This window comes from Colobus angolensis, unplaced genomic scaffold, assembly GCF_000951035.1.
Source record: "Colobus angolensis palliatus isolate OR3802 unplaced genomic scaffold, Cang.pa_1.0 Scaffold258, whole genome shotgun sequence".
In the NCBI taxonomy this organism is placed as follows: domain Eukaryota; kingdom Metazoa; phylum Chordata; class Mammalia; order Primates; family Cercopithecidae; genus Colobus; species Colobus angolensis.
The window spans coordinates 2,395,553-2,416,683 of NW_012115799.1; the positions used below are offsets into that span (position 1 = coordinate 2,395,553).

The 21,131-nt window shown below is 34.5% G+C and overlaps 1 protein-coding gene across 2 annotated transcripts in view; it reads left to right on the forward strand.

Moving 5' to 3' along the window:
• MDGA2 (MAM domain containing glycosylphosphatidylinositol anchor 2) overlaps positions 1-21,131 on the forward strand; it is an 825,087-nt gene that overhangs the window by 434,885 nt on the left and 369,071 nt on the right. Inside the window, exon 3 of one of the 2 annotated variants that reach the window (XM_011947064.1) lies at positions 12,874-13,048. In XM_011947064.1, the coding sequence (XP_011802454.1) occupies positions 12,874-13,048 (175 nt within the window). The remainder of the gene's footprint in view (positions 1-12,873; positions 13,049-21,131) is intronic. The other variant, XM_011947065.1, reaches the window with a different exon arrangement.

Here is a 21,131-nt window from a genome sequence, read left to right on the forward strand (position 1 = left end):
CCAGGATGGTCTCGATCTCCTGACCTCGTGATCCACCCGTCTCGGCCTCCCAAAGTGCTGGGATTACAGGCTTGAGCCACCGCGCCCGGCCTAGTTCACATTTCTTATCTTTTTAAGCTTTATTCAAAATCCAAAGAGGTTAAATATAAATTGTTGCAATATTTAACCCTGACATTAATCTAGTGGGTTGAAATATTTCAAATGTGTGTAGGAATAGTGTACTGTTAATGCTCTCTGATTCATTGGTCCTAAAATTGGACTATTTATATGAACATTTAAAATGGTCCTCTTTAATGTATATTATTTCTTATACCTCTGTTTAGTTTTGCATATCTTATTGATATTTTCCAATCATCTGGATGTTGAATGGAGTTTGAATTGTAAACTGACAGTTAGATGTAAAGGTCATTGACATCTCCAAATATTGCAAGATACCCATAAAATATGATGTTTTTCTTGTTCTTAGTTTTCTAAAAGTAGTTCAGATATCATAGTGGCAAAATGTGAGGTAAAAATGTGTCCATAAGCTTGAAAATGTACCCATAGGAATTGGAGATGTTAATTTTCTCCTCCCAGTTCTAGGTGCCTGGAAAAATGCAGAGGGGCAGGTGATTCATTCTATAATATTCCTTAAGCCATTTTAATGTAACTTGTTTTGGGGGGAATTTTAGATGAATTATTAGAAAACACTGTTAGAATTGCACTGTATTATGTATTTGGTGTAGTCTGGCTAAATTTACCTGCCAGGAGAATATTTGGATGGTGTAATTATAAATATCTATGTCAAAACTATATGCCTTGGAAGCATCCCATTTTTCTATAATGATGCTGTTGTATAATAGTGCTGGTGTTTTATCCCTTGAATAGCAGGAGTTTATTTGGTTACTTTATGAATAGATGTAAATATGACTGTAGTAGAGCACGGTGGAACAGAGCAATTTATTTTTTATTACATTTCTAATACTCGTCAGTGTTTGTAATATTGTTAATTTAGATTATATTCTATTATAAAAAATCATTAAAGGAATTTCTGCTTCATTTTCAACAAGATTGAGAGTAATGGTGGAAAAAAAATTCCCATAAGAAACTCCTAAGGAAAAGATGGAAATGCTGTGCAACACGTAAAAAATATCTTCCATTTGTGAAATGTCTGATAAATCAATATTGATTATTAAGTATAAAAGTGCCAAATTTAGATCAGGAAAATCTTTTGAAGTTATGGGAGAAACATTACAGCCAACTGGAATATCTTCCTGTGTTTATTAACTCTCATTACAAAAAAGGGCTTCGAATATACTGTATGTCATTACAGTATCTTTACCTACATAAAAATGACATATTGATAATTAAGCTATGATTTCCTGTTTTAGGCTATTAAAGGCCCAGTTTAATTTTTTTAAATGAATAGTTTATTCTTTCCCTCATGAGCTGCTACTCAATTTTTTTTTTTAGATTTTTAAAATATAGCATTTCTAATGAATGCAGTTTCCTATATTTCTTTAGTTACTTTTAGTTGTTTCTTCAAGGGCATTACTTTTATTATTTTGCATTTGATTAACAGAGAAGATCTTTTATTTACAGGGCCTTCACATTTTAAAAATGTATTTGTTTTATTTTTATTAATTAATTTTTCATTATAAATTGTTTGGCTTCTAATTCTGAATTTAGAAATAATAGTTAAAACAAGATAGGCATCAATTCTGCTCACAGAAAAGAAAGTTTAGTGATAGAGATTATTGAGATGGTATAGTGGCTTCATGGTGTCACCAGGGACCCATTCTTAGCACGTGACTCCTATCTTGAGGTATGCCCACAATTTAAATTGGATCCTGAATTCCCAGTTATCACATTTGAATTTCAGGAATAGGAAGAAAAGCTAGAAATATAAACTCCTTTTAAGGAGCTTCTTCAGAATTCCCACGTGACACTTCTGCTTACACGGTATACTATATGTGTGTAAAAAAAGAAAATAGTTAATCTAGCAAGCTTGAAAATGCCATGCCTGCTTGCAAGGTTGGCCTTTGGCTGGCAAATGTGTATTTGGATTTCAAGAGAGGTCCCACCATTCTCCAGCTGATAAGAGTAGCTCACTATGTCTATTTCTTCCTCTTCTTTTTTTTTTTTTTGCAAACAATATAGCTTATGCTGGAAATTTGCTTTAGTTTTGGGAGACTGGAATTTTGATATACTGGGCAGAGGGTGCCTAAGTGGCCAGTCCCCGGCAAAAATATTGGGCACTGAGTTTCTTTTTTTTTTTTTTTTTTGAGGCGGAGTCTCGCTCTGTCGCCCGGACTGGAGTGCAGTGGCCAGATCTTAGCTCACTGCAAACTCCGCCTCCTGGGTTTACGCCATTCTCCTGCCTCAGCCTCCCGAGTAGCTGGGACTACAGGCGCCCGCCACCTCGCCCGGCTAGTTTTTGTATTTTTAGTAGAGACAGGGTTTCACCGTGTTAGCCAGGATGGTCTCGATCTCCTGACCTCGTGATCCGCCCCTCTCGGCCTCCCAAAGTGCTGGGATTACAGGCTTGAGCCACCGCGCCCGGCCTGGGCACTGAGTTTCTAATGAACTTCCCTGGTAGACAGCATTTCCCAAGAGCTGTCATAATTCAACATTAAACATGTCCTGTGTGACTCCATAGGGAGAGGACTCAGGAGCTTGTATCCTTTTTTCACCAAACTTTGCCCAATACACCTTTTCCTTTTATTAATTGTGCTTTGTCTTCTTTCACTATAATATATCATAGTCATGAATATAACTATACATATGCTTGTTGACTTACAATGAGGTTACATTCCAATAAACCCACTGTAAGTAGAAAAAAATGCTTTAATTTACCTAACCTACTGAACATCATAGCTTTGCTTAGCCTACCTTAACATGCTAGTTAAACATGCTCAGAACAGTTACGTTATCAATCATACAACTGGGCAAAATCATCTAACAAAAAGCCTATTTTGTAATAAAGTGTTGAATACCTCCTGTAATTTATTGAAAAGATCAAAATTTGAAGTACAGTTTCTACTGAATGTGTATTTTTTCACACCATCGTAAAGTCAAAAGTCAAGTAGAAACATCACTAAGTCAAAAAAATTGTAAGTGAAACCATCAGTCTGTATAATGAGACTGTATAATGAGTTCCACAAAGTCCTCTGTGAATCATTGAACCTTGATGGGGTCTTGGGGATCCCTGACAAACAAGAAAATTTAGTAAATGACTATTTTACTACTTTTCAAGTTATAAAACACGTTTTAAAGTCTATCACAGATGCAGTATAGTTTTTTTATAACTGAGATAAATACTAGTATTTTGTGTTTTTATTAGCATTCTCTTTTCATCAAGGTGGACTGTAAAGTTTTGGTCTGAATAACTGGAAGGATGGAGTTACCATTAATCGAGATGGGAAAGACTGGGAGAATTGGTTTGGAGGGGAGATCAAGAGTTCATTTTGGATATGTTATGTTGGCAATGGAGAGCAGGCACTTGGTGGCTAAAAGTCTGGGATTCAGAGGAGAGGCCTGAACTACAAATACTAATTTAGGAACCATCATTACATAAATTGTATTTAAAGTACTCCATAAAGTGACTGAGGAAGTAAATGTACAAAGAAAATGATGAGGCTTTAAGGCAGTCAATTGTTCAGAAGTCAGGGAGATAAGTAAACACCACCAAAATAGACTAAACTCATTCTATTTTGGATGCATCATGGAGTGGGATTTTGTCTAATTCATAATTGTATTCTTAGCAGAATTAGAGTGCCAGGAATCAATTCAAGCAACAATGATATATTTTTTTTAATCATTACTATGTCTCAGGCTCAGTTATTTGGGCTGGAGATACCAAGTTTAAGAATAGTCCTTGCCTTAATGAACTTACCATTGGTTAAGGCAAAATCATTGTTTCTGGTCTGATTCTTTAGAAATGGAGCTTGAGATGAGGATTCATGTGCAAGTGATTTATTAAGGAAATGCCCTTAGGAGAAACTGATCCCTAGTACCTTATTTCATGAAAAACAAAATGTCCTAGTGAGGTAACATATAGGAAAAGTAAAGGGCTCTAAGGGAATCAGACAGAACACCAGTTTTCTCCTACAACATCTAAACAGCTGATTTCTAAAGCATGTGATAAGCACTCTCACAGAGAGAATCTCAGAGTGCCATGGCAACAAAGGGGGCAGGACATAATAGAGCTCTGAGAGAGGGAAAGCTTTCTAATAAAATGATATCTGGAGGACCAGAGCGTATTAACTAGATACTAAATGAAGGAAAAAGGGAGAACTTTCAAGTTAGAAAGGATCCCAGTATATAATGCACATAGTCTCATGGCCATGGAAGGACTGGAGCTGTAAAATGGGGAGAAAAAGTTTTCTTACCTTCTAAGCATGTCGTGGCATTAAAATCAGAGGATGGAACAATAACATTTTGTAAACTTTTAAAGAAATCGAATTCTGATAATGGTGGTTTGGGGCCCAGGAGTAATGTCTTGGCCGTGCTACAAAATCAAACCTCTCTATGATGATTGCATTAATTTCCAGCATTTTATATTTATAAGCATTTGCACCAAGATGTACCCTCCTCTGTCACCTCTGGTGTGAAATAGTGCCAGCAGGCCCTATCGTAGTGCTTCAGATGCATATAGGAAGTCTGATGCTGTTTAAGAAAAGTACTGTGTCATTTGGCCGGGCGTGGTGGCTCAAGCCTGTAATCCCAGCACTTTGGGAGGCCGAGACAGGCGGATCACAAGGTCAGGAGATCGAGACCATCCTGGCTAACATGGTGAAACCCCGTCTCTACTAAAAAATATAAAAAAACTAGCTGGGCGAGGTGGCCGGCACCTGTAGTCCCAGCTACTCGGGAGACTGAGGCAGGAGAATGGCGTAAACCTGGGAGGCGGAGCTTGCAGTGAGCCGAGATCCAACCACTGCACTCCAGCCTGGGTGACAGAGCGAGACTCTGTTTAAAAAAAAAAAAAAAAAAGTACTAAGTTTATCTGTTTTCTCCGATTGTTTATTCACACAAGAGGTGAGTAAATTCCTCAAAGGTTAAATTCAAAGAAAAGACAAATGCAAAAAAGGATCAGAAAACCTATTGCTATCTGCTTTAAGGCCCGTCTAGTGTTCAGAAATATCATGTCCTCACCTCAGTATTTTACCTCTGTTTCTTGTCTACCGTGGTGAGTCCCTCTTCATCATTCTGTTTTCTGCATAGTGAGTAGACCTGCTTTGTGAATCCCTTATTCTTCAGACTCCTCCTATTTGTTTATTTATGGTGAGACAGTGTCTCACTTTGCTGCCTGGTCTGGAGTGCCATCATAACTCACTGCAGCCAGGAATTTTTTTTATTTTTAGTTTTTGTAGAGAGAGGGATCTCTCTATGTTGCCCAGACTGGTCTCAAACTCCTGGCTTCAATCCATCCTTCTGCCTTGGCCTCCCCAAGAGCTGGCCAGTCTCCCTTTTTCTATTACTGTCATGAGCTTCTTATCTGCATATATCTTGTAGAAATATTTCAAATTGCATCTTAGTAGTATCAGTGGTGGTGGTAATAGTAATAGTAATCATGGTCCCTAATATTCTGGATATACTAGAAAAATGATTTTTTATGCATAGAGAATTGTTAAGGTTAATTTTTTTTTTTTGCTTTGTTAGAAAATTGTGTTTTTTCTTATAAAAACAGATTTAGAAATAAGTGAGACATATTTCTATAATTATTGTAGACTGATACAATTTATTAAAAATTGTACCTGTATGCTCTAGAGTCCTGCGCCATTCAGAATTCCACTTATTCTATTAAGTAATTCAAAGAGAACCTATTTCTTCTGTAATTTTCCCTGATACCAGTGCAGGAGAAAGGAATAACTTTTATTTTGAAAACTCTAATAAACACTGCCTATTAATAATTACATACCATTAATAGTTCTTAATACTCTTGCAAGCTGGCACTCTGTAATCTTTTTAGGTTTAGTTCCCAAGGCTCTGGTGGCAGATCATCCCAATAATTATAGCAGGTCAGGTGATGTTTATCTGATTTTTTCTCAAGGATTCTCTTACCGCTAAAGGATCTTCCTTCAGAGTATAAATAATACTGGGACAATGCTCACATTGATATGAATACATCTGGCTGAACTCCTTGGCAAACAATAGAAAGGAGCTTCAGTGTACAAATCCTCATTCACTAGACATTAATTAAATGGGGCAACCTAGAAGTCTCAGGTCAAAGTTTTTATTGCGTTTGTTGCATGTACACAATATACTTTTTGGATTCAGCCAAGTCTATCTATGCTTCAGGTTTTTAATATTTTCCTAAGACTATCTCAGTCAATACTGATTTTATTTAAGGCTATGTAAAAGCAATGATGTTTCAGGAAATATCTATATCTATATCTATATCTTTAGCTATATCAATAAGACTATTGGGAATTGAATAGGCCTAAAATAAGAGAATCTCCGGCCGGGCGCGGTGGCTCAAGCCTGTAATCCCAGCACTTTGGGAGGCCGAGGCGGGCGGATCACGAGGTCAGGAGATCGAGACCATCCTGGCTAACACGGTGAAACCCCGTCTCTACTAAAAAATACAAAAAACTAGCCGGGCGAGGTGGCAGGCGCCTGTAGTCCCAGCTACTCGGGAGGCTGAGGCAGGAGAATGGCCTAAACCCGGGAGGCGGAGCTTGCAGTGAGCTGAGATCCGGCCACTGCACTCCAGCCTGGGAGACAGAGCCAGACTCCATCTCAAAAAAAAAAGAGAATCTCCATGTTGTTTCTTCAGATTAGGAAGAGTTACCAAGAAAAGTATTTCCTAAACTCTCGTATCATTCATTCTTTTTCTGTTAATGTTGTTTTTGCAGAAATGAGTTTAATGTTACATTGTAAGAGGATTTAAACACAAATGTAATAATATAGCTCATATGGTTTGGCTGTGTCCCCACTCAAATCTCTTCTTGAATTATAGTTCCCACAATCCCCATGTGTGGGAGAAGGGATCCAGTGAGAGATAATTGAATCATGGGGGTGGTTCCCCTCATGCTGTTCTCCTGATAGTGAGTGAGTCCTCATAAGATCTCATGGTTTTTTAAGGGCCTTTTCCAACTTTGCTCAGCACTTCTCTCTCCTGCCGCCGTGTGAAAAAGGATGTTTTTGCTTCCCCTTCCACCATGATTGTAAGTTTCTTGAGGCTTCCCCAGTCATGTAGAACTGTGAGTCAATTAAATCTGTTTGCTTTATAAATTACCTAGTCTTGGGTATTTCTTCATAGCAGCATGAGAATGGACTAATGCAACAGCATATCTGAAATTTGGATGTATTTTATTCACATTGTGAAACTAGGAGTTGTCCCAAACATCCACTCTTCTGTTTTTCCAGAATTAAGAAACTATCAAATTTTAGGTGGGGGAGAGGAAGAAGATGCTATTCAGAGTAAAGAGTATATTTCCCAGCATTTCTTGTAACTAAGGAAGAATAACCATATCATATAAGCAGTGTCATGAGGCAGCTTCTAGAACCTCTGTAAAAAACAACTAGCAGATGCTTTTTGCCTGTTCCTCTCTCCTAAACAATCTCAAGCAGTAGTTTAGGATACAGCTCAAGCCAAAATTAAATTAAAATAAATTCCGATGAGTACTGAATTAAGTTAAAATAAATTCAGTTGAGTTATTTATTTATTCATTCATTCCTTAATATGTAGAGAGTACGTAAGGTTTATATTTTCCTATATGTATTGTTTTCACTGTTGATATGGTTTGGTTGTGTCCCCACCCAAATCTTAACTTGAATTTTATCTACTGGAATTTCCACATGTTCTGGGAGGGACCCAGGAGGAGGTAACTTAATCATGGGAGCCGATCTTTCTGGTGCTATTCTTGCGATAGTGAATAAGTCTCACAAGATCTGACGGGTTTATCAGGGGTTTCCACTTTTGCTTCTTTCTCATTTTCTCTTTCCACCACCATGTAAGAAGTGCCTTTTGCCTCTTGCCATGGTTCTGAGGCCTTGCCAGCCATTTGGAACTGTAAGTCCAATTAAAACTCTTTTTCTTCTCAGTCTCAGGTATGTCTTTATGGGCAGTGTGCAAACAGACCAGTACAACTATATTGATAGATTTTAGTATGAAATGGTTTTCTGTTCATTGGCTTCTGGATACTTAGCAATTTTCTTTTTAATTTTCTCTTTGAACAATAACAATGTGAATAAAGGTTTCTATGTATTAGTCATCTTTTGATAAGTTATTTATAACGTATTGAACTAAGTTTCGATAGCATGCCTGTCCTACCTCTAATTTTTTATTAGTGAAGTTTTACTTTGCTATCAACTACATGATCAATTTTTGTAAATATTTAATGCACGTGAGAAAAAAATTACTAATGCTGTGGATAGACGACTTTCTGTATATTTATTAGTCTTATATATTGATTGTAGTTTTTTAGTTTGTCCTGTCTTTCCTCTTAACTAAAAAAGTTGCACTATCAAGAACTGCCTGAATCTCAGAGAGCTGTATTGGAACTTTCTACTGCAATTGCATGTTTGTCAAATTCTTCCCTTTTTAATTTTGTTTGCTTTTTGTCTTTAGTGGCTCTGTGCTTTACTGAATACCAATTACAAGTAATATATTTATGCTTTTGACTTTTAATATTACAAAAAGTGATGCCTTTCTCTTCCTGTTAGTTTTTAACTGCAAATTTATTATTAATTTAATCTTAATATACATATTAAGATTACACATTACAAGATTATATATACACATTTATATATATATGTGTATATATATTATATATACACATATTATATATATATGTGTATATATATTATATATACACATTGGTGTATTATACAGTGTATTATATATATACACCGTTAACTGCCCGCAAGCTTGTTTTAGCTTTTAAATTCAGTCTAGTAGGCACTTTCAGTGGGCAAAGTCAGTCTATTCACATCTAGTCTATGACTGATATAAATGTTGTATCTTACTCTTCTTACTCTATAGTGGTCTGTTGCATAGAATGGTGACTCTAGTTAATAATAATGTACTGTTAACCAGTTTCAAAATTAATAAAAGAGTAGATTTCAAATGTTTCACCACAAAAAAGTATTCGAGGAGATGAATTTATCAATGTGCTTGATTTATCATTCCACAACGTAAACTTATATTAAAACATCACATCATACCCCAGGTATATATACACACGTATATATTTGCCAATTAAAAATAAAATAAAAATTAAATATGTATTCATTTTAAATTATACATTTTTCTTTTACCTTTGCCCTATTTTTTTTCTGCCCATTTTATCAAGTTTATATTTTTTCCACTCTCTTCGCTTTATCTCTTTTTTTTTGAGACTGAGTCTGGCTATATCGCCCAGGCTGGAGTGCAGTGGTGTGATCTCTGCTCACTGCAAGCTCCACTTCCTGGGTTCATGCAATTCTCCTGCCTCAGCCTTCTGAGTAGCTGGGACTACAGGTGCTTGCCACCACTCCCGGCTAATTTTTTGTATTTTTAGTAGAGCTGGGGTTTCACCGTGTTAGCCAGGATGGTCTCGATCTCCTGACCTCGTGATCCACCTGCCTCAGCCTCCCAAAGTGCTGGGATTACAGGCGTAAACCACCACGCCCGGCCAACTTTATCTCATGTTTCCTTCCAATTAATGAAACTGATTTTTTTTTCTGTTATTTTAATTGACATTTATGCTTTTTAAAATGTATAAACAAGATACCTAACTGTTTCTCCCACAGGGATACATTTTCCCCTTTCAATTATCCCAAAGTTTAAGATTCCAGACTAACGTTTTTCTCTCCTTTCCTTTCCTTCCATCCCTACAATGTTACCTCTGCTTTGCATTACATTCCCACCCCAAACTTCTAGGTTTTGCTAGGTTATTACAGATCTTCTTATTCTATGTCCTTTTGGTTTTAAGAAACTTTACTTAGTATTTAAATTGTATACTAACCCAAGGAAATCCTCCTTATTCATTAAATGAGTATCTATTAACTGCCCACTACAATGTGCTTTTCTATATCTTCTCAAAATCCCAGACCTCAGATACAATTCATGTGTTGGGAGTTAGAGTGTTTCAAAGATTTTCATCATGCGGGGCTATTTGAACCCTGAGGTTAACATGTTTGCATAGCACTGAATATTTTTATTTCACCCTCAGACAAATGAGCTCTTGAATGGGTATGGACTACTGGGAGATTTCCCTTTCCCTCACCTTTTTCAGTAAATGTGGATGTTATTCCACTGTTTTTGAGCTTTCGGTGCTGGAAATGAGAATCCTGAAGACAAACTGAACTCCATACCACTCCAGGAAAATCAATTAGAATTGAGTTTGGCTATCAGTCACAGAAAAACCTGAAGAAGAAGTAAACAAGAATTTTATTTTTCCCCATATAGAAGTCCAGGGCTATCAACCGTTTAGGTTAGGTAGGTATAACTCCATGGTGTCAGGATTTCAGGTTTCTTCTATTTTACTACTTCTCTGTGCTTGATTTTCCTTTCAAATCGGCTGACTGTTCAAATGGAAGCTACCAAAAAATGTGCAAAACATGAAGTGCTGCTTCCCTATAAGGACATTTCTGCTTGAAACAGCAAGAATGTGGCTAAATGGATGACTGGGAAATGTTTTTATCCCGGGCAGCCATGTGGCAATTAATAATTTGGGGTTTAAGAAGAAGGAAATACTTAACATTAGGGAGTGACCAGGCCCTATGACATTACAAGTTGGTCCCTTTTTCCTGGAAGGCTGAACAATTTTCTTTGTAGACTTAGAGGTCACAGTTTTTATCAGAGTATATATGGAGGTTTCTTTCGTCATCAGTTAGCCATATGACTTGGTAAACTCTCCCAATTTGTAAATTTATGTCTTTCTACTACTCAGGAATATTTTATTTCAGTATTTATTTCTTAAAAGTAGAGAATAAAAAGGGAGGAAAAATTTTCTAAGTGATTATTTGCATTCCTTTCTACTTCTATTGTTTACTTTTCTCTTTCCTATGTTTCATTTGAGAATTGTTTCACTTTTTTAAACTTCTTTATAATAAACACAATATTTGCTTCTGGTAAAGTAAATTAAGTATAAATAAGAATTTAGAATAAAACTTAAGAAAAGAACACATTTCACTATCCTCTTTTTACTCCCAGTCTCATTTACAGAGCTTTGTATGTTTCCTTGTGTAATTTTAATAAACATTTAGTAATATGTACACACACAAATATACACATATGCTATTTTTACACAGACGAGAATATTCTCTTCTGTTTCTTGCTTTTTGTCTTTTTTAACTTAATAATACATTTTGTATTTTATTTTTTCTAATGACTGTATTCAGTTCACTTTTAGAGTCAGTTCATAACCACCTCTCTATCATTTAGCATTTATATCATTTCCAGTGTTACAGTATTTTACACACATATGTGTATTTTACACACATACAGTAGGCTAATTTCTATGCATTATTTTGCAAATATGTTAGTAAGGTAAATTTTAACCAGATAATTGCTAAGTGAAAGTGTGAGTATGCTTCCATTTTTGACATAATTTACACAATTCTCCTTTTCTTCTTATGGGTATATTAGTAATACATTTATAAACTACTGGAAATCAGAAATTATGCCATTTGCATCTTTGTGTATTCCAGATATACAGAAGATTTTGAATAAATATTTGGTATTTCTTTTTGTGATTTACAGATTTTTAAAAAATTCATCTCTTAATAACATTTTTATTCCATTCACAATTAAGGGCAAACATGGTTATATTTATACAGATATTTTAATTATGTGGATAACTTTTTAAAGATACTTTTTATGCCATTAGATCATACATTTTAATTAACTTCATATGAAAATAGGTATATATAATGGCAATAGTATAGGATTTGTGTTTTGATGATTCAGTATTTAGTTTCATTTTCCATGTCACAGCATATGTGTTTGAACAGAGGATTTCTATCAGCTGTTTCTCAACCTTAACATAAAAACAAACTAAAATATATAGCGGGGCACGAAGGGAAATAAAATCAAATTATTTTTACTTTCTATTTCGTATCACTTTACAGTATGAGCATGTGGCTTTTATTCAGGTTTTATACACTAAAATACACAAAAGTTGAGTTGAATACCAGTCATTATTGCTAGCAAAAACGAAGTCTGTTGTACACAGCTGTGTTTAAAAGAATGGTATTGTTTATAATGAAATGTTTTAGATATTCAAAATGTTTTGGCAGTTTACTAGAAATGTTCTCCTTGAAAACTTTACATATTTTTTTAAAAATAATTATTGATGTAAAGTGAATACTAATGATCAAAATAGACAAATCATTTGTGAGCTTATTCCAGCAAAGCCATCACAGAAAAAAAACTCTTAAACAACCAGGTGTTTAAAATTATACATAATTTCAATAAGCTATTATGGTATTATGTCTAAACTATTCAAATCAAATAGGAAATTTCAAATAAAAGAAGGAGGCGAGTCCAAAAATAAAATGAGAACCTACTTGGACTAAATAAGTAAAATAATCTGACAAGGTTTGGAAAATATGAAAAACAAATTTAAATGTCCAACAAAAAGAAAAGTTAATCTGTATTTTCAATGTACTACTGATATTTAACTCCCTTTATGTTATAATTTATATTGCCCTCCACACTGATTAGGCAATTGATGAAGTCTATGCAATTGAATGCAAATTACACACACTGTACAATGATGACATTACATTAAAATTTTTAAAATTCAATCGTATCTGTAAACCTTAATTTTTTTTTCAATAATTTGATGGGAGAGGCAATGTAGCAGCTCTAAATGCAAACTCTTCAAATGAGTGATTGCTATTTGATTTATCTGTGGGGAAACCAACCTAAAGTAACAATCTTTGTTGATGCTTGCTCAGATCAGGTGGACCAAAACAGCAGGAAGTGCCTCTGACAGATTCCAAGACTCAAGTGTCTTCAATGAGACTTTGAGGATTACAAATATTCAGCGACACCAAGGAGGCCGGTATTACTGTAAAGCAGAGAATGGCTTGGGGTCCCCAGCGATAAAGTCAATCAGAGTGGATGTATACTGTAAGTAAATTTTCCAGAAAACTATAATTAAGCCTAGTACGGATTTCTTTTGTCCTACAAGTCTGTGGTTTTCTCAAGAAAACGTAGAGTTCTGTTTAGTTGAGAATGAAAACTGTGTAAAATAATGATAGCTCCCTTAAAACATCCCTGAAGAAAGGAATCTTCACTAGAAACTTTCGTAACTTCTATGATATAATACATATTCATTGTAGAACACTTAGGAACAACATTAACAAGAAGACAATAACCGTGAGTAATCCCACCAATAACTAGTGTTTTAATGTATACTTATTTTATCTTTATATATACATATATACATGCATTTTTATATTTTTATTAAAATAGGATCATGCTGTATATTCTTTAACATATATTTGTGAATTTTACCTACATGTGAATACAGCTATTTTTTTTTTAATGTACATCATACAAACAGAGCATTATGAATTGGCCTGTAAATGACCAAAAATCTCTACGTATAGTCTGCTTTTGGTCCAACTCTGTTAAAAGTAATCAGCATCAACCCTGGACGGTGCTGTGCCACCTGAAAAGTGTTTGTTGATTTATTTTTGTTCTTAGTCTCATTTTCCTACATTTTGCTCTTGATGATAATATTTTAAATCTTTTTGGTCTCCTTACTTATTTCCCCACTGAAACAAAGCAAAGGCCTACATTTAATTTGGTCTTTTGCCCAGGTTTTTCTATCACTTCATTATGTTTTTACAAGAATTTGCATTTTAATTTTTAAGTCTCTAGTGTAAGGTAATTATTTTTCTTTTCTTAAAGTAATTTAGACATAAGTAACAAGTGAGAGGATATTGTTTTTCTGCCTATCTTCCTTTCTTTTCCCTTTCCTTTCTTTCAGCGCAGGATAGGATGTTACATAGTTAGGAAGGGGCTTGAAATTATACATGGTCTATTTGTGAGATGCTCTGCTGAATCTCATTTAGTTATTCAGATGACTGAGATGTGGGTGATAAAGCAGCACTTGGAATTTGCTTTCCACATTCAGATACCTGCTTTCCTTCTGGAAAGGATGGGCGAGAAATCCTTGTTTCATCCTCTCTGGTATCTTCTATTTCCTAAGGCACCTCCCCACTCATCCCTCAGCATAATTTGGAAACCTTCATCCCCTGTACCACCCTTTCCTTATTGTGGGTGCACAGGTTGACCATACCTGTATACTACCCAAAATAATGTAGCCCCTGGCTTCCATTTTCCTGACCAAATATTTTCAGTGTTTTTGTTCATATGCAATTTTAAATTAGATTAAGTTTAATTTACAGAATTGAATACTTTTTGTAATTTAATAGTCTAGAGTACATACTTCTGCTCTTTTAGTTATTGTAGTTTAGGTCATTAAATTTTAAAATACACCTCTTCAATACCTTAAATACAATTCTAAAATCTAAAAAATTCTGAAAACCACTGGGTGTGTTTTATTTGTAACTTTTGTAAGCAAAACTTGATGTTAGCTAGTGTGGTGTCAAAATTTGACCTGAAATGACTTGAATAGAAAAGTAGAAAAAAGCTTTACACTCTTTATTTACCAGACTTTGAATAATCACGTTTTGCCCAGGAAATGTGTTTGATTACACAATATAACCAAAGATCCAGCTGAGTGTGTTATATAATAGATGGCATGTATACTATATTACCTTTCTAAAATCTGAAAATTTCTGAAGCACATACTCCAAAGGTTTTGAATATGGAATTTTGGCTTGCGTTTCTACAATAGGTCTGATAATTTAAAAATCGTATTGCTGGGTTAACAAGTTAAAGGGGGAAATTCACATTTTTAGAGACTTAAAAAATATTTTTCTTTTTTTCGTTTTACTAGAAAGCCTTTTTCATTGCTAGTATCCATTATCCCTTCTCCTTTTTACCTGCTCATATCTCTTGCTCTGCAGACTGGTTTGTGCCTGAGTATCTTATTCATATCGCACACCTTACTGGAAATAATAGCACTGTTCTCTCCAGGTTTCCCAAACCCTGCTAGCCTTTTAAAGTCTGACTCCTCTTCCACTCAACCACGCCTGAAGACATTTGTTTTGTTACCTTCCTCTTCTTTGACTTCCTTTGAGGTTTTCTCATGCAACCTCGACTTGACAAGCATCTCGTTTTATGTTATTTCAGTGAAATATCACTGTGATGCATATCATGTTGAAGTTCTATTTTCAGTACATGTTTGGTGGCTAGGATTTATTAACAAGCTGTCTAAAATTGTACCATTTGAGAAAATAACATGATGTTAAGTTCTATACTCTATAAATAAACATGACATCTCTCTAATATCAATTTCCCAGAGAATGCCTTACCTTTAGCGCCAGAGATCTTTCTACTCTGTGGATGTAAACATACATTTAAAGTAGTTATGCCTATTTTTGAGGGCTTGAATAAATGAATTCCTTCAGATAGTAAATTTTCAAACATGCTTTGAGTGATAAGAACACTTAACAACAGAGATCTCTAGACCCATCTAAGGAGTTCATGTGCTCCAAATACAACCTTGATTGAAGACCAGAGTTTTTCGGTTCAAGTACATTTTCTCTACCTGAATTTCTATAATTTAAAACATGCTTTATCATTGCTGATAAAGACATGACTAGTGTATTCATGTTATGTTTAAATTTGGCAATGTTGGTGTCTAAATTTGAATTGTAATCCTTAAGATTTATTTGTGCTCTAATTTTGATTGGATGTTGGACAGCTTTCTTGAATAGATACTCACTTATATAAGCTACAAGCAGGTGAATGACTTAATTCATTTCAGATGCTTTTGCTTTGATTACTTTAGGAAATGCTAAAAAAAAAGGACTTTTTTTTTCTGTTTGGAATCACGCCTTTAAAATCATCCACTGCATTGTAGGTTTCTGTTTCTTTTTGTAAACTGATTTCACATGTGGCACTTTCATCACCATCAGTAGAACTTGGAAACAGGATATGCATAAAAACAAAATACGCTCATGCAAAATCGGCAGTAAAAAATATTTTTACAACACCAAGCTGAGGCAGACTATGACTTGGATTTACCAAAAATAGTAATTAATAATGTTAGAATTTATTCTTGAATCCCTTGTAAAATATTATCTCTAAACTCTGCCCCATTATCTATTGATATATAATAACATATAATGTAGATATTAATGTAATGCATCAGTAGTCTTAGAGAGTTTTTGTAATAGTGAAAATGGGTATCTCTCATTAAATCCTATGTTCTGATACAACTTTCTACCTTTAGAGCAAAAACCTTCCTAAAATAAAATTACGTGCTAACCAGTCATTATTTTGATGAAGAAATGTAGTTTCAGGAAAGGAATTTAACACAATGGTGAATAATATAAAATGAGATGACTTCTTTAGATCGATATTTTGAAATCTTTGTAATAGCTATATTAACATTTTTATCACTTTGAGAAAGTTTATGTATCTTTATTGGAGACTTTTTCCCACATAATTTTCTAAAATTTCATTTAGGATAAAATATTAAGCTATTTAGATTTTATAAAGGAACTACCACATGCAATTTTTTTTACTATGTTAATCAAGAATACAGTTTGAAAAATTATTATAATCATGTTCCTCAATTTATAGGACCTATAATTTTATCATTTAAGAATTGTAAAAGCATTCCAAGAGTTTTAGGAAATATAATTTATTGATAAAATATATTTATAGGCTGGTAGATTTTATAACCACACAGTGACTTAAATTTCTTTCCCAAATCTGATTTGGTTATTTATGCAAATATTTCTGATCAAAAGCTAACAATTACAATTGTTTTTGCTTGGGGGAAATTGCTTCTGTGTGTCTGAACATAGTTTCCCCCATACTCACACAAATCTCATCTTGAATTGTAATCCCCATAATCTCCACGTGTCAAAGGAGAGACCAGGTGGAGGTAATTGACTCATGAGGGTGTCTCCCGATCGTGAATGAGTTCCCATGAGATCTGATGGTTTTATGAGGGATTCTTCCCCACTTCGCTCGGCACCTTTCTTTGTGAAGAAGGTGAGTACTAACTAAAGAGGGGCTCTTTCCCTTCTGTGCTCAGCACTACCGCCTTGCGAAGAAGGTGCCTTGCTTCCACTTTGCCTTCCGCCGTGATTGTAAGTTTACTGAGGTCTCCTCAATCATGCTGAACTGTGAATCAATTAAACTTCTTTCTTTCATGAATTACCCAGTCTCGGGCAGTTTTTTATAGCGGTATGAAAACGGACTAATACAATTAGTATTCTCAGAAAAAAAGGAAAATACTGCATTCATGTAACAAGAACAGGAAAACACAAACAAGGGACTTTCAGAGAATATAAAATAGCTCTCACAATATTAAAAGTGATGACATAAAACAGTGGAAGGGCTGGAAAATAAAACAGTAAAACAAAATTTTACAATCAAGTGGATACTACATAAGAAAGAAGATAAGAAAATTCGTGTTAATCTAGCAGATCTAACATTTGAATAATAAGAGTTCCAAACAGAGTCAAACTGAAGTTTTTTTTTTAATTAAGAATTTCCTATCATAGTTGAACATGTGTTTTTAATTATAAAGCTATTGCTGGATCCTCAACACAGTAGAATAAATAAAATCTTCACCAATGCATTTATCAGCATACAACTTCAAAACATTAGGAAAAAATCGAAGATCTTAAAAATGTCCAAAGAGTTTTTATTTTTTCCAAAATGCTCACATATACAAAATTAGGAATCAAAATGGCACAGATCTGCACAATGGAAATCTGGGGCTAGAAGGCAACTGAGTAAAGCTTTTCAAATTCTGAAGAAAAATTATTTCAACTAGAATCTTCTGTACAGCTAGGCTATCTTTTTTTCAAACATCAAAGAAGAAGAAAGACATTTTTAGACCAGTAAGATTTCAATTTTTTTTTTGCTAATGCACCCTTGCTGAGGATACTACTTTTATCTATTTTCCTCCAAAACTAAGAAGTAAACAAAAAAGAAAGAAATATCATCCCCAAAATAGGAGGCTATGTATAGGAAAATACTGAAGTTAATCTCAGAATGATAAGGAAGCAGGATGGCATGACAATAGAAGCTTGTCATACATTGAGCCTCAGAAGCAACCAGGACAGATTGAAGCTGGAATAATGATACCTGATATTTTAGAGATGAATTATCATGGAAAGCTTAATAATATGGTAATGATAGTTGGATACAAAATTGAGTATACAAAATGTGAGTTATTAAGGGAATGTAAGAAACTATGAAATGAAATGTAATCCAAATATACTACAAGGTTCAGCTGTAAAGATTGCTTGCATAGTCATAATAACAACACTTGATTTAACCACAGGCATGCTATAAATATATAGCGGATGAAGGAAGGTTAGTATAAGAGTTAAATGCTTACTTTCTATATGAAGAAATCAGCAAGACAATATGAAAATGAAAAATAAGTCTATAAATAGTTCAACACTTAAAAATATGAAGGCAAAACCATTCATAAATAGTTAAGAGATGCATTAGAAAAGGTTGCCTCTGGGTATTGGAAATGCCTAAGGTTGTTTCATGTATCATTATTTGGCTTTTAAAACTGCACTTACATAGTTTGATTTTTTTTAAAATTAATAAAATATAGATTTGAAGATTTTTACCTTGGAGGTTCTTGTTATTAAGCTCCCTGAAGTCAAAACCGATTTCATTCCAAATTTTTAGCAGATCATTATTAATTCAAAAACTTAAAACTAGACTTATACTCACACTTTATTTATTCATGAGAATTGGTATTCCTTGATATTTGACTCCAAATAAAGTTGACTAAAAACATATTATCTCCTATATAAAAGATAGGCAAATAGCACAGGGAATGTTGATGCTACATTCTGATAACTAATTTTTCTTCTAAACATTTTAGAATAAAACTCTTTAGGTTAATTTCCACTACAATTTTCTTACATGTTGTTTAGAATAAAATATTTTAAAAAATCACTTTGACTTTTACATTACATGAGTAGGTATTCAAAATATAGCTCCACTGAATTTTGTGGGGCTAAAAAGGGACTTATTAAATAATTTGTACCTTCAGTGAGTCTAAACTACTTAAGAAGACAAAATGAAAATTTAATTCATTTAAATGGTTTACAAATGTTAAGCAATAAGGTTAGTAACATAAATTATGCCACACAACAGTGAATGATATGCTAATGACCCTGAAAATATAGTGCTGGAAGTAAAAGGTTACTGTGGCCTCTTATGAAAGAAGTAGGAGTTACATTGCAGTTTTAAGGATGGGTTTTGAAAGAATTCTCCCTGACATTTCTACACATCTTTTGACAGCTTGTGTCCCCTACTCTCTTTTTCAAGAGTGCTTGTGTAACAAACAGCCTTGGGCTATATAATAGAGATAGTGTCTGCCTTAAGGAAGAGGGCAGATTTGTTTCCTGACCAGGATAGTAAAGATAATATCTTTATTATCAGGCTTTCTTGCAGGACCTTTATAAGATGGGGAGCTTCCTGAGCTTAGGGTCCCTTAGCTGTGTCAAAAACCAGTGATGTGCATGGTATTCACCTGGGCTGCCCAACACATTGTCCCTATGAAAATTAAGGTGGGAAAACCTATGAAAACAGGAAATACGTACTTTTGAGGCTTCAGTAATGAGGTCATTTCTCTCAGACCCAGGAGTCTTGTGTTTTCAGTTAGCATCCATGAAACTGTGGCAGGCTAACATATTAGCCAGCAAATAGGGAAAATGTCAGACCCCTCACCATTCTTAACAGAGTAGTGGGGAAGGCCAAAGATGTCTTTTAATGGGTGAGAAATGTGATTAAAGGCACAAAATAAGGGAGAATAATCCCACAGAGTTTAGGGACTAATGGTTAAGATGGTGGGTTCGGAGGAGAAATGAGAGCTTAAATTGAAAGATAGACTGTTAGTTATGTCATAATTATGTTGAACTTTTACTGCCAATGTTTTTACCATATGAATGATGATCTGCCATTTATGTAAGATGCAAAATAAATAAACTGTAACTTTTTATTTTTATTTTTATTTTTAGAGACAGGGTTTGCTCTGTTACCTAGGCTCCAGTGCAGCAGTGCAATCATAGCTCACTGTAACCTTGGACTCCTGGGCTCAAGGGATCCTCCTGCCTCAGGCTCCTGAGTAGCTAGGACTACAGGCATGCATGGTGGGGTCTTGCTGTGTTGCTCATGCTGGTCTCGAATGCCTGGCCTCAAGCAATCCAAAGTGTTGGGATTACAGGCATGAGTCACTTGTGCCCAGCCCCTGCAACTGTAATTTTGTAACTGTAGAACTACTGATGAGAGTCAGCATTATCCTAATACTGATACTGCTTCATTTGTCCTCTCTAAGAAGCAATGGTCACTTATTGAGAACCCTAAAATCTATCTTTGGAGGAAGAAAGAGTATATCCTAGGTAGAAAAAAAAAAAATTGATGTCATAGAATTTGATGTGCTTATTCCCAAATATATTTATTACCTTTAGATTTTTGAGGGCATTTAAACAATTTTCTAAGATTGTGTTCATCTAATCTTTTCACTTATTCTTAGCCATGACTGTGTGGTTCATAGGGTAATAGAGGTCATATAACTTTTAAGGTTAGGGTTTGATTACAACTTATTTTTATTTCAAAAAGAAATTAGACTGAGAGGCATTAGCTTAATAAGTTTTTATGTGTGCAGACACTGTTCACACATGAGACAAATCTTTTCCGATATCCATTAAACATGTTGTAAGCATTCTTATTTCTGGAGCATATCCCCTACTTTAGTGTCACTTAGGCAGATTCCTGCATTTCATTATGTTCAGAACAAGCAGTGATATTTTTGGTCCTTGTCTGATAGATTTATTATGTTTTCACCTGGGAGATTAGTATAACATTATCAGTTTATTCTACAAGTACAATTTACCTGTGTTAGAAAGAATTATAAAGCAAGCAGCAAAATATTGACAATGAGTTTATTTTTAGTGGAACCATCAACATGATTTTTGGACAGAAAAGTTTAGGAAAACTGCTAGAATGACTAATGGGAATTCTGGAAACATGACAAACCCTGGAGAAAAAAAAAAAAAAAAACAATCCTTTATGTAAATCAAGTGTT